At 52.1% G+C, this 14,304-nt stretch overlaps 2 protein-coding genes across 2 annotated transcripts; one reads left to right on the top strand and one right to left on the bottom strand.

The window, feature by feature from the left end:
- Positions 1,673 to 6,641, top strand: LOC110397349 (aquaporin-12-like). Its single transcript, XM_021393529.1, has 3 exons — positions 1,673 to 5,372; positions 5,581 to 5,697; positions 5,827 to 6,641. Exons 1-3 carry the CDS (start codon positions 4,601 to 4,603, stop codon positions 6,003 to 6,005), a joined length of 1,068 nt encoding a protein of 355 aa, XP_021249204.1. The 5' UTR covers positions 1,673 to 4,600; the 3' UTR covers positions 6,006 to 6,641.
- On the bottom strand, positions 7,157 to 10,550 carry LOC110398581 (galactose-3-O-sulfotransferase 2-like). The gene is made up of 2 exons (XM_021396362.1): positions 9,504 to 10,550; positions 7,157 to 8,853 (listed from the first exon to the last, which is right to left on the bottom strand). The coding sequence occupies exons 1-2, from the start codon at positions 10,260 to 10,262 to the stop codon at positions 7,957 to 7,959; spliced, it is 1,656 nt and encodes a 551-aa protein (XP_021252037.1). The 5' UTR covers positions 10,263 to 10,550; the 3' UTR covers positions 7,157 to 7,956.

The following is a 14,304-nucleotide window of genomic DNA, read 5'->3' as shown; positions in this document are numbered from 1 at the left end:
TTGTGTTCTGCTCTTGTGTGGTAGGTACCCAACTACATTATGTTAACTGCGCCATCAGAGGACAAAACCTCTCTAGCTGTATGTGCGAGAATAGCTGTGGTTTTATGTTCAAGATAGTGTCTCGTTCCAGGCAGAAAAAATCTAGATGCGTTTCCCAGGCAAAATGTATTGCAGGCCATGGACACTGCAAACACTAGAATGGCATTGCCCCTGGTTTGAATGCGTCTGGCTTCCTGATCAAGTGAAGTAACAAGGAAGCTTGGCTAAGAAAAGAACCCGTCTTATTGATGATTCCCTCTTTGTCCATTGCTGGCAATGGACTTTGTGAAACTCCTTGTGCCAGAGTTAAGGTGGGAGCTTTTTTTCTTTTTTCCTCTCTTTTATTTTTAAAATTTTTCTTGATGGCACAGTCTAGACAGTAAGATAACTTGTGATAAATTTAGAATTTTTTAAATAGAAAAAAAACCATGAAATCGTAAGTAATTTTAACTTATTAGTTCACTTTTATTGATGAATGAGAACGGTTTTAAACTTGTATTATGAAAATTGTCTAATTTAGTCTACTTAGGAGGTGGTTTCCAAGCTTACAGTCATCCTAGCAAACAAGACTTAGCCCAGTCCCAGAGTTACAAAACATATCTTGATGCTTGCTGGAATGGTGTTAGCTCTGAGTTGAGGAGTACTGGAAGGTGGGGTCAGAGATGAGCTGGGATTAGCTGAGCAGTCAGAAGGGGAGAGCCACGAGGGGGTTGCCATACTCTGCTTTTATGTCTCCGTGGGTTTCTCTGCCAATGTCAGCTGCATGTCTACAAAACAAAGATGCAAGGCATGGGTTTTTTTTCCCTGAATGGAGATTAGCATTTTTAAGACTTGCTGCTGCTCAGCTTGGCTAGGGTAGACAAACAGAACAGTGAGAGTTCGAGTAGAAGCTGAAAAGGAAGAGTTTGCTTTAGGAAGTGCTGGGTTTCCCACACGTCTCGCTCCCTTGGGTGCCAGCATAGGATCCCAGATTGGCCTATAATCCAATCAGTGTGCGATGTGTATGGGATGCCATGTACATTGGTGTGACTCACTGGCCATGTGGAGCTGGGCAGCTTGTGGCTGGGATGCGTGTGTGCAGGAGATGTGCCACTCTTGGGATCTCTGTTACCGTCAAACAAAGCGGATTGCTCATGGAAAGCAGCCACGGTGCTGGGAGCACGTACTTGGGCATAAGGCAGCGCCAGCACACCGGGCTCCTTTGGTGGAGGGTGGCTGGGGGAGCCAGAAGGCTGATAAAGTCTCTCCAGCTGTGTTGAATAAGTGTCTCCGGTCCGTTTTCCCTCTGTCCCTCACACTATCAGTGGAAATGGAAGTGGATGCAAGCTTTCTTTTTATTTTTTGAACTGTCTTCAGATCTTAATGTTGCCTTTTGTGTAATTTAATCCCATTATGTTATTTAATTGTTACTGCAATATTAACTACTGTATTTGTTGACTTTGTTTAATAACTGTTCTTTCAGGGCTAGAAATAAACTTCTAAAAAAAAAGTTTTTTTCTCCCCTTTCCCATGTCTTCTAAGACAAGAGTGGCTGGAAAGAGCGAACATTCAGAGGTTTTAATGAGATGAGCAGAAAGTATTTGTAATTGAGCTTCTTAGGAGTGCTTTAACAATGGTGGATCTGATTTTGTGCTATACCAGCCTATTTTGTTTCTTCTTAAATTGTATTGCTCCTCAGCACCTGTCCCAGCTTCATGTGATAGCTGCAAGCTGCACTTGCCACTGCACGCTACTGTACCATGCTCCGGAGCGCCACATGGAAGAGAGCAGGTCTGGAGCATGCTCTTCATCCATCATTGAAGAGAAATCCCACGCTCTTTTTGCAAATGGAGCACAGCAGCAGCCTAGTTCATCATGGGTGCATCTTCCTCTATCACTTGTGCTTCTCGCTGGAATCACAAAAACGCCATGACGTGTGCGTTGCAGCCCCATTAAAGAAGAGGACGTTGAAATGAGCTTCTCTTGGGCTTAGCATTGGTTCAGTTGAAATCCAGATGATGGTTCTGGCTTGGCTGTGAATATCAAGTACTCATACTGTGTGTTTCCCATGTGTTGTTGGGAAATCATCTTGTTCCCTTTCTTGCATGTTATGTGAGCCTTGCTCATACCGCTGACAGAGGGAAGTGAAGAAACCGCTTGTCTTCAGAAATGTTTTCAGCCAGATGTAAGAAATGTTGCACATGAAGCACTGTGTCTTCAGGTTAATTAACTTGCTGGAACATCTTTGTCTTTATGTGTAGTTGACCCTTTATGCACTTAAATTGGTGTTCAGCACAGCTCCTAGCTGATGATTGCACTTAACTTATGATGGAAGCAGCTGAGAGGAGGAGAGAGAAGGTGCTTAGTAGAACTAATTCATCTGGATATCGGCTTGATAAATCCAAGTCAGGATTGTGAGGATTTGCTTCTCACTTTCTTATACATGGCCTAGACTGAAACCAGCAACCACTCCATTTTTTTTTTCATCAATTCATTAAGTGTTGGGTATTTTAAATGCCGTGCATCAAGTTGAAACAATGCAGTCTTGCTGTAAAGTTGGGGAAAGTGATGTCTTGCTTTCAGGGCCGCAGTTTGGTTGCAGTGGATTAAACCACAGAGCTGAGCACAGTTCTTTGGGCCACAGCAGCAGCATGCTGGTTAAACATGGGATGGTTGAAAACAAAAAGGGTCTTCACTTCCAGTTAGAGCTTCTGCAGTGCTGTGTGAGGAGCAGCGCTGGGTTTTGGTGTGATTCATGGGACTCGTGTACAAGCACAGCACTCTGCCTGCTCCCAGCGGCTTGCACAGCTGCATCTGTTCCTTATTTTGTAGCTTGCACTTTGCTATGAAGATTGTTTGTAGTGAAAAATAGCTGTCCTGACAGCATCTTACAGTCCTTGGTCGTGCAGGAATGGGACGTGAGATTCAAACTCAGCTAAATTCTTGACGTTGCAGAGGAAGAGGGTTTCTCCGAGATCTTTTCTAAGATTGTCAGGTCCAACCAGGTGATGTGGACATGTATCAAGTGAGGGAGGAGGGAGGACAGGACTGGAGGAGCAGAGGCAGTGCAACTCAGTACCCAGACTCGAGCTCCTGGTGCTTTCTGAATGGCTTGTGAGCAATGAGTCCAGCTTGGTACAACTGCAGATGGAAGGAGAAGATGCTGATGTGGCGCAGCAGCCTGGTGGCACGTCCCAGAGGTCACTTTCCAAGTGGTCTTTTCCTTGCTGGACACATGGGTGGCCTTACAGAGACAGAATTCTCCTTTGAATTCAGCATCGTTCCATTTAGTTTTGTTGCCCTTTGGATTGAAGAGAGTTTATTTTACTTTGCTGTGGAGATACTGGCTTGTCCCTATCGTGTAGATAACACAAGCCTTTAGAATATCTGTGTCTGAAGCAGAGTAGTTCTGGGCAGTCCTGACAGCTTCCCAGGTAATGGGAAGTTGACTGCTGCCTGTCTGCCACTGATGTCACTGAGCCCAGCATTCTGGGTCAGCAACTGCACCCAGCTCCTCTCTCAAGCCTGAGTTAAATGTTGCACAATGGCGGGGTATGCCACAGCTGTAATTACAGGCAGTGGATGGGAAATAGGTTTTGAATACCTTGAGCAGTTCTTAAAACGCTAGGATTTTCACCGAGCCAAAAAAAAGAAGTTTGAGTCTTTCAAAGCGTATTTCATCTCCCTCTATTTGGGCAAGGTGTGTTCATATTAGGCCAAAAGTGCACACTTCTCTTCTGTTGGAAGAAATAGGTTAAAAATAGTGAAATGGTGATGTGCTTTGAGGCAGGTTGGCCACAGCCCCGCAGTTTTGAACAGGAGGGCTTGGAGAAGAAGCTGTTGGCAGTGGCTCGGGCTTCTCAAGGTTCCCAATGCAAGCACCATGTGCTGCCCTTGCCAGGAACCAGGAACCTTCCGAAAACCACCATTGGGTGAGCACCTAGGGAAATAAATGCCCCGAGGAATGAAAGCAGCATTGGTTCCCATCATACAGGGATGCTCATTCTTGTGGAACGTTGTCAGGATGGGAAACGTGGGCAGAACTCGGGAAATATCGTCATTATTTAATGGTGACAGCAGTTCTGCCAGTGGAGCTGGGAGAGATCCCATCCATCAGAAGGAGCTGAAATGTCCTTGCCACTAAAACCCACCTGCGGGCACACGGTGAGTGCGGTCAGAGCCAGTAGCAAAAACTGTGAGTTCTCACAGGGGACAAGGACAGGGAGCAGTATGCCAGCCAGGCTCTCGTGTCAGCTAAAGGAGGGCTTCACTGAGCCCCTGGGCTCCATAAGTAGAGGTGCAGGGAAACAGTGGAGTCAGTTTTGCTCCAGTTCTTGTTAAAAATACGGAGTTGGGGAACAAATAAGTTGTTACTCTATTTTTTTCCTTTTTGGAAGTGGCCTGAAGAGGTAGCCTGGAAGAGGCACTTAAAGGGGAGCAGGGCTGTGTGCCAGCACCCCTGTACAGCTGAGCTGCACCCTGGTGCTTGGTAAATGCCACAGAGCCGGATGCTGGAGCAGGAGGCGAGGATGGGAAGTGACCTTTCAGAAGACCCGAGCAGCTCTGGGCAGCGCTTGTCCCCATGCCTCCTGCAGTTCGCACGTGTGGTGTTTCCCAAAGCCTCCCAGCCGCTGGGCAGGTGCCACGTTTGCTTTTGCACGGCCTTATAAAACGGAGGCTTGGAGGCTTTTCTGCTCCTCCCCGGGGGCTGAAAGCTGCGTGGCTCTGTCTCCCTTGTGTGCCTTTTTTTATGGCTGGCCTGAACATTACCATCGCCTTTTTCTTCCTGGTGCTTGGCACGTGCGAGACGCTCAGGCGGCTCTCCAAGAGGCTGCTGTCCCCAGGGCTGTCGGGGTGCCTGGCTGCGGAGCTGGCCGGCTCGCTGCAGCTGTGCTCGGGCTGCCTGGAGCTGAGGATGCTGCTGGAGATCGGCCCGTGGGGCGGCCTCGGCCCCGACGTGGTCCTGACCCTGCTCTTCCTCCTCTTCACAGTTCACGCCGCCTGCGCGAATGGAGCAGCCGCCAACCCCACCGTCTCTCTCCAGGAGTTCCTTCTCCTCGAATGCAGCCCTATGGCCACTGTGGCCAAACTACTGGCCCAGTGTGTGGGCGCGGGGATGGGCTGGGCCCTCACCAAGCTCTACTGGTCCTGGGAGCTGACCCAGCTCCACCTCATCCAGAACCTGATGGCTTCTGAGTGCAGCTCCTCCATCCGCACGTCCCCCCACCTGGGAGCCCTGGTGGAGGCTGCCTGCTCCTTTCTCTTCCACCTCGTCCTCCTCAGGGTGCGCCGCAGCCTAGCCGCATGCCGGGTGCCTGTCCTGGCAGCCACTGTCACCTTCCTGACCTATGCAGGTGAGCACACCCCTTCCTTCCCCTGCAGCATGGTTTATGGGTAGGAGCAGCCCCCTTTCCCTCCTTCAGGGCTTGAGCTGAGAGAGGATGACTGCTGCAATGGTTTATTTTCTACTTACTTTGGGGACGGCAGGTTAGGGTGTCTGGGAGCAGGTGATGCGTTGGCATGTGGGAGGGTGCTGACAGCCCTGCTTTCCTCCCCATGCAGCCGTGCCGGCCACGGGAGCCTTCTTCAACCCTGCCCTGGCCACCGCCAGCACCTTCCTGTGCACAGGGAGCAGCCTGTGGGACTACATCCAGGTGTACTGGCTGGGGCCCCTCGCAGGTGAGCCATGTCAGGAGTGCATCCTACCATCCAAATGCTTCCCAGCAAAGGGCCAATATCCCCTTTGGGTCACCGTAAGCCTCGCGTAGTGAGGGCGCATGCACATGGGAAGGCACGCTCTCGTTTCAGGGATGCTCGCTGCCCTCTTGCTCTACCAAGGCAACATCCCGAGGTTCTTCCAAAAAAACCTGCTGTATTGCCAGAAGAGCAAATACAAGATACCCAAGGCCAGGGTGACGCATGCAGAAGATGGAGAACAGCGGCAGCAGGGGAAAGGGGGGAAGAGCAGCCCTGCACCTCGTGCCTGAGCCCCTCTGCTGGGAGCGGGTGTCCTGGCACGGAGCATTTTGCACACCCAAGCCTGCAATGCCAGTCATGGTGGGGAAACCAACGTGTTTGCAGAAATTACGGATTGTCTGGTGTGTGCAGGAAGCTTGCAGAAACTCAGGACTATTATGTGGGCACGCTTGGGCAACTCCCAGGTGGTTGCATCATGCCATACTTGAAATAATCTGTCTGTGTCTCTTACAGCCATAAAAACAGAGTGTCAACCAGTAACTGCTTTTTAAGTCCTGGAGACTTGGGACGAGGAGGAAGCTATCTGTAAAATTTGGCATTATTTGAGTTAAACTGAGGTCCCCAAATTGCACAGCTCAGGGAGAAGGGTTTAAAATGCTCTGAAATTCCCAGCAGCAGAGCACAGCACGCCCTGCTCCCCCATGTGATGCTTGGCCTGTGTTTTGCGTGCAACTGGGGAGCTGCAAGGTGACAATAATGGGTTCATAAAGTGTCTTTGGTTAAAATATGTGCCTCTGGTATGTGGTGGAGGTGGGTGGTTGCATGCAAGCCCCCGCCAGCCCCAGCCCTGGGCTGCTCTCTGTGGCTATGTGAAATGTCCCTGCTAACACAGCGTTCTGTGAAATAAATGTTGCAATTGGCACTAAGGAGAGTGGTGTCATTCCTCCAGAAATTGAAGAAATCTACTTGGGGGGAAGGGTTTTTATTTTTCCTTCCCTGCACAGACTCTCCAGACATGGAATTCCTGGTGAACCTTTCCTGGACCTTCCTTTCCTCCATGGCACCTGAGCGCAGGCTGAGGGAGACCAGCTCCTGCCTTTAGCAGCAGGCTGAGAGGATTCAGCCCTGTTCAGCTGGGATGCAATTGGAGTGATGAAGTAGCACCCAACTGCAGTGGTGGTGATGGATGTGGGTTTGGTACCCAAGTGTGCGCTGTCCCCTCCCCTCCTTATGGACACCGAGACCCTCAGGTTTCCCTGTCCAATTGGATGTGGGGAATTCAGATCCTCTGCCTTTTTTTTTTTTTTTTTTTTTTTCTGAACATCTTTTGGTTTGGAAATCATGTTGAAAATGGGTATTTTCAGGATTTCTCCATTCTGATCAAGATGAGAAATCTTGATTCATTCCGGGGTTATTTCAGATCTACACTATGGAGCCCAGAGCAAAGCCATCCAGACTCTGAGAAAGCTTTTAGGGTTGGGGTTGATCTCCTATCCAACCTGATCTGCTGGTCCTGCTTTTACTTTGTGGCTGACCTCACCGTGACCGATGCTTGTATTTTTTTTTCCCTGGGCAGAGCATGTAGCATTCCTAGAGCTGCTGTTAAGCAGAGGACTGGGATTTCTGGCACAGAGGTGCTCACACAACCCTTTTATTTTTGCCATGGAAATGTCTTTCTGTTGGGCTGCTGAGGAGATCACCTACCGTAATGAAGGGGGAATTTAATAGGAGTGACAGTGAACACTGTTGTTTTTAATTAAGAAGCTGCTCTCCCAGCATTGAGGCATGGTGGAGGAGAGCTGCAGCTGGACGGACAGAAGCGTTCCTGAGGTGTAAATGAAGCCTGGCAGCCCTGATTTACAGCCTGGCCCCTCGCCACCTCCAGCTGCAGCCTGTTTTGCCTGCTGGCATCACACAGTTCTAGTGTCCGATTCCTGCTGAGCCCTCTCACTGTGGGACAAGCAGCCCCAGTGCTGCCATCCTCCTCGTCCCCTGCATCCCCTTCTCCCACAGAGGCTAGGGTTTGTCCTTGCTGTCTCAGGAGTGACCCCAGAGGAGTTCACAGTGAGGTAAGCCCTTTGGGTCCACCATGGGGCCTGCTCCAGGGGCTCGAGTGGTCAAGGGTGGTAGGACCTCCGCAGACCTCATGTCCCACCTGGGTTGCACAAGGGCAGCAGTGACCCCAGAGCCTGGGAGTGGATGGCTGGCCGTCCTCAGAGGATGGAGCTGAGGGACAGGGGCTCAGTGCCGGGTGCCCTCCAGCCTGTACCGCAAGGCTTTACCCTGCTGCATGCCCTGCAGCGAGGGAGCAAGCTGAAGGGGCTTCTGGAGGGGCCTCTGGGGGGTATTCTGTGGGGGCTTTGGGGGGAACTGCTTCTTGTAGAGGGCAGTGCTGTACTGCAGCTCTGGGGTCACCAGGCGCCGGCACATGTGCTCTGTCGCCTCGTCCAAGCCCTGCTTGAGGTTATAGCCTAAAATCCTGGCACTGCCATACTGCAGCGGCCTCAGGGAGGAATCCTTGATGTCCTTTGGGCCCACACTGCCTGTCCCTTGCAGGCAGGTCCTCGCCAGCTCGGCTTGCCTCTGCCGCAGCGCCCTGACCTCGCGCCACATGCGCTCCCTCCCGATGTCACGCTCGATCCTCTCCCAGAAGGTCCTATTGAAGTGGGTGTAGATTTCCCAGTCTAGCCTGTTCCAGGCCTTTATCTTCTCAGCTATGATGCTAGAGAGTGGGGACCTGGTGCTGCTGTCCCTGCTGTTGAGTGGGAAGGACACAACGCTGTCCAGGTCCCAGCACAGCGTCTCCTTCAGCAGCACCATGGACTCGTCGAAGTACTCGGAGATGAGCAGCAAGTCGAAGGATGCCTCGATGGCCTTCAGCATTAAGTTCACCCGCTTGGGTGTGACCTCCGCATCGGGGTTGAAGCCGAAGTCAAACGTCATGAGGTTCCTGGCGTAGTGGCTGTCGCTGGCCGTGGGGTTGTAGAAGCGGTAGGGCTGGCTGAGGAACTCCTCCAGGCTACGGGCACGGGAGAAGGCAGACGTACCCTTGTAGTACACGAAGGACGACTCCATGAGCTGCACAGGGTTCCTCAGGATGGAGAAGTAGACAGCTGTGCTGGGCACCACTTTCTGCACCTGCACAGGGGAAAAAGCAGTTTTAAAGGTGGGGCAGGGTGAAGGGAGCTGCTTCCTGGAAAAACAGAAATGGTTTCATTGAATTCAACTGCAGAAGCCCTCAGGAGATGCACAAGGAGTGCCATGAAGATGCTCAGAGGGCTGGAGCACCTCTCCTACTAATACAGGCTGAGGGAGCTGGGCTTGCTCGCACTGGAGAAGAGAAGGCTCCAGGGAGACCTCATTATTGTCTTCCAGTGTTTAAAGGAGATTATAAACAGGAGGGAAATCAACTTTTTACATGGATAGATAGTGATGGACGGGGGTAGTGGTTTTAAACTAAAGGAAGGGAGATTTAGATTAGATGTCATGGGGAAGTTTTTCACTGAAAGGGTGGTGAGGCCCTGGCACAATCTGCCCAGAGAAGCTGTGGATGCCCCGTCCCTGAAGATGTTTAAGGCCAGGTAGGATGAGGCCACAAGGAATCAATCTAGTGCTTGATCTAGCAGTCTGCAACAGCCCGTGGCAGGGGGTTGGAACTAGATTTTCTTTGAGGTCCCTTGCAACTCAAGCCATTCTGTGATTGTATGATCTTTGAATGCTTCCGTGCTTTCCTGGTGTCCCACCTTGCTCCTGCCCCGCTCCCAAGGCCCCGAGGCCATGCCCCTTACCTCTGGCCGCAGGAAGCGCATGTGGTGGCACAGTATGTTGAACTGGGGAGGCTTTCCTGCGGAGAATCCCTGCACGAACCTCGCCAAGAAGTGGTGTGGGTAGAAGAGCTGGTGGCCACCCCTGAGCGGGAAGGCGAAGGTGAGGTTATGCATCTCACCGAAGCGGAAGAGGACATTCATGACGGTGCTGCTGGCGCTCTTGTGGACCTTCAGGAAAACGATGTTGGTCTTGGGTTTGCATGCTTTCTGAAAGAAGACGCCTTCTACCTGCTGGCCATCCCCAAGGGCCATCTCGTCTGTAGAGATTTCTGTCCAGCTCGGGAGAAGTCCTCTCTCTAACTCTGTCTTGTAGAAGTCATCTGCCCTCAGGAGCTGAGCTGTATCTAGCACGGTGTGTTTGAGTGGGTCACCCCAAGGTTGGGGCAGAGAACCCATGGCTTGATGCTGAGGTGGGCTCTGCAATGTCATCTGCCTCATCTGGGGTGATGTTATTTTCTTGTGCTCCTCTGCGGCAATGCTGTTTGTGAAGAGGACACCATCATCAGTATCTCCCAGAGCTGTGGCAGTCCTCTTAGGAACACCTGGAAATATATCCCCTCTGGTCACTTTTCTGGGGCTGGGGAGCTGGGATTTCAGCTGTGGGGCTGAAAGATAGGCTGTCATCTTGTTGCTGCTCTCCGCAGGCTGCCAAGCCCAGTGCTTCTCTTGGCTGTCCGATCTGCCCTCCTGTGGTGTCACCTGTCTGTAGTACAAGTGCATCTGGAAAATGTCCCGTGTGTTCTCAGTGGGCTCCAGCACAGCCTTCCTCTGCCTGTATGGGTGATCATCCTCCCTTGGCAGGCCAAGGGTCTGGAGGACATAGTCAGGGCTCTCCTGGCTGTGGTCTGTGGTCTGCTGCAGGGCGCGCTCCAGCTCACAGTGGCAGCTCCTGCAGCAGGGCGGCAGATGAGATGGCAGTGGGAGGTAAGGGATCCCTGCTGAGAGCACTGAGTGTGCTGTTGCGCTGAGCTGGGGCAACAACCAGCTTGCTCAAACTGTCTTCTGCTGCCTGGGAATTGTCCTACCCTCCACTGTTCTCAACAAGTGTGTGGGGAGCTTCTCCTGCCCACCGTGGGAAGAGCAGCCACCAATCCTGTGGGAGTGGGGCTGCTGGCGGCCAACTCAAAGGGGCAGGGGAGGGAGGGAGCATGCAAGGAGGGCAGCTCCTCTGCAGCCATCCCAAAGCATGCTCCTCTTTGTCTATTTGGGGTGGGTGGCACTGCTGCTGGACATAGAGCTTGACCACTTGGCACAACCAGCCTGGCAGGTCAGGATGGATGCAGGATGCGAAGGACAGGTCAACATCGACATGGCCGTGCCCTGTGGCACTGGGGGAAAGGAGCTAATCCTGCATCCTGCAATGTTCTGAGGCCAGGCAAGACAAAGCTTGGAACAGCCTGGTTTGCCACTCAGTCTGGGACATACCTGGTAGGCTGCAGCTTCTCCACAACTTGAAATGAGACCAGAAGGAGGATGAGGAGGCTGAAGGAGACCCAGAGCCGACCTGGCTGGCATCTGTATATCGCCTTCAGGTTCCTGCAGGGAAGCAGACATTTCAGACCACTCAGTGGATCGCATGGGGGAAGAAATATGTGAGGAACAAGGCAGAGGGAAGAGAGACCTTGAGGCTTCCACATGACACCTGCCAGAAATTAGTCTTGTCTTTTGTTTATTTTTTGTTTATTTTTGTTTAGCCTTAAGGTAAGGTCATTTTCCATGGGTGGAAGAGGTGTCAAGACAGCGGTAACCAATGAACATCGACAGCTGTACTTGAGCAGTGGAGCCTAGTGGAAATTTCCAGCCAGGACACAGATATCACACCAAAAGGTAAACAGTGATAACCGTAAAGTTGCTTGGCTGCTCAGGGATGCCTTGCCGACTTTAACAGCAGGAGCAGGCACTCACTGCACTCACCCTGCCCTGCCTGGCTGAGAGATGTCTGGTCCCTTTCTATAAACAGAGAAGCCCTTTCTTCTCTGCCCTCTGTTTGTCTCGGCTGCTCCTGAGCTCTGTTATGGGGCCACATTGTGCATGGGCACCTGGAAAACCTTTCTCAGGGAACTGTGCTGCTCACAGGGCTTGGTGGAGCTGGATCTTGATGCTAACCTTATCAGTGGAGCAGCTGGAGGGCTGAGCTTCCTGGAGAAGGGATCAGTTTGCATAGCGCTTCTGCTGATGACTACCTGAGGACCTGTCGTGTAACGAGGGCTGGTTTGTGCTGAGAACCTGGTTAAATCCTCTGCTGTGGGCTGTTCTTGAGTGGGAACACAGCCTGCAAGCCACCAGAGGGGCTGTGTGCTGCTTTGTGGTCTCTGCTGAGCAGGGAGTGAAGGGTTCCAGGCAGTAAAGATGAAGGCACTCAGAAGCTGCACTCTAATCCTCATTCATCATCACTGCCTGCTTCACTTTATCAGTGGGCAGTTTTGAACAAGGGGCCTGGAACTGCACAGACCTGTTGGTCCAAGAGCTGCTTCAGCCCTGCACTGCTCCATCTGTTCTCCGGGCTGTCTCACCACCTGAGAGGGGGATGCTGGGTGCCCTCCCTGCTCCGGCGGCTGGTGGTGACAGACACAGCTCTTGAAGTGGTCACGTGTATCCCACTGATTTGGGTTTGCTGTTAAAACCTGGCTTTGTTTCAGAAAAAAAATGATCAAGTGTTGTGACTAATTGTAATTTGCTTACAGTGGTCATGCACCGCTTCAGACAAAGGCATGGTTCTGCTTGGATCTCAGCTCTCTGGGTTGAAATGATAAGCTTCTGGGATGTTTTTAATATCTAAAGCAGTTAGGACTGTAAAACCTGGGAGAGGACATATGGTTATGGGCATGGTGAACAAGCTAGCTGCCATCAGCACAGCCACCCCAAAACCTGCAGGTACCCATGGGTGTCTCACTGGCTGGGGGCATGCAGCAGCTTGGCAACGGCGGAGACACCTGGGTCGGGTGGTGGATTTGAGCCCCCCCAAAAAGAAGCAGAAGTCACTGGCTATGGAACACAGACTCATTTCCAGATGCTAAACAGCATTCAAAATGCCAAGGTACATTCAAGAGAGCTGCCACAGTGCTGCAGCAAGGCAGGGCTTGCTGAAGTGCCCTGGTGTGGAAGGTCACCAATGCTCAGACAGATCAAAGCGAGAGAAGAGAAGCTGGTGGATGAGGAGTTGCTCCAGGATGAAGCTGCAAGCAGGAGTATTCCTGACTGTTCTCACTGGCAGTATGTCCTTTCTTAGGTTTGAGGCCATCTGGAACAGCAGGCTTGATGATGCTGCAGCGATGCAGAGCGTCTTTGCAAGCGGTGCTGCTCATGCACGTGTCCTTCATGCAGATTTACTTCTGGGTTTGCTTCTGTGGTGCTCCCCAAGTGGTAGCAAACTTTCACCGTACCTGTGAAAAATCTGGGCTCTGAATCAGCTGCCTTTTTGGAGGTGACTGAGCAAGTGGTCCCAAATGTGCCATGCATTGTGCCCATGTACAGTCCGACTGGGCTTGCACAAAGGCAGAGCGCTTCATCCAGGCTGGTTGCTTGGGATCAAGGAGCACATTGTGAGGAAGGAGGAGCTGTGGCAGTGGAGATGCCGAGGAGTTGCACTAAAGGCAGCAAAACCAGGATAGAATGGAACACTCAGGGCTGCAATGCATATGCTGTAGGTGTATAGGGAAGGGCTGTCCTGCCCTGAAGTGCTCTCTCCCAGCAGGAGGGCTGCCCACGGGCACTGTGCCCAAGTCCAGCCTCATCCAGGCTGTTCCTCACCCATCTCTCCCAAGCAGAGCCTCCCCAGGAGCCCACCTCACTCTGGGTGCATTCATAGGGTTTGCTGTTTGCTGCTCCTCTTCCTTTGCATCACAGGGCCTTTTGGAAGATGCAATTCCTACCTACCACATGGGAGAAATACTGTGCTTGGGGCTTCGCTGGACAAGAACATGCTGTCACTCCAAAATTTCCCATGTTTAACCATTCCCACCACTACTTCCATCTCCAGCCATTCCTCAGCACAGAGGCACTGCAAGGACGTGACCTCTGGGTATAGTACAACTAGTACTGAAGGAGATAACACTGTAATTAACACATAAAATTCCACTTACGTGATCAGGTACCTTCTGAATTTCAGCATGGTGAGCTGGAGCTGTGGCCGAACAGCGGGTGCTTGCCGTCGGGTTAGCACGGAGAGTCTGGGAGAACAAACACTCGGAGCCTGGCTCGTGTGCCTGCATCTGGTGGCCCCTCCCTGGGTGCCGTCCCTCTGGTGCCCTGCTCTGCAGCGCCTGCCCCCGGGGAGCGAGCCGGCTCTGCTCCAGCTGGTGGCAATTTGCTCAGCCAGCCTTGGGGGCTGTGGTGGCCCTCAGCAATCCTTTTCACCTCGGTGGGCAATGGGCAGGCTGACTGGGGAGGGGAGGAGAGGGTATGAGTGGCAGTGCCACCTGTGTTTGTGTCCCTGCTGCCCTCCTTGGTCTCATCCAGGACCAATGATGCTCTGCTTTCTCCCATCATGTATCCTCCCGCTCTGCTCTTTGCGGTTGATCTTTGCTCCTTTTTTCCCCATCTCGTGTCCTTGCCTTCTTGGCAAAGTTGAGGGCCGACATGACTTGCTTGTAAGTCCTTGCCATTGAAAACCACTGTAGTGATATGATCTCTGTGTCTGAACTGCGGGGAGATCCTGTGCAGGCTGGGTTGTGTCTACATGGCTTGGAGGTCATCCTGCTCATCCCTGCTTCAGCCTGGCCTCCTGCACTCTCCTGAGCTCCTCCCCCCCCCCTCCCCCCCC

The sequence above is a fragment of the Numida meleagris genome, chromosome 4, assembly GCF_002078875.1.
Source record: "Numida meleagris isolate 19003 breed g44 Domestic line chromosome 4, NumMel1.0, whole genome shotgun sequence".
Classification (NCBI taxonomy): Eukaryota; Metazoa; Chordata; class Aves; order Galliformes; family Numididae; genus Numida; species Numida meleagris.
Note: the sequence above shows the minus strand (reverse complement) of the source record. Positions and strands in the feature narration are given on the sequence as shown.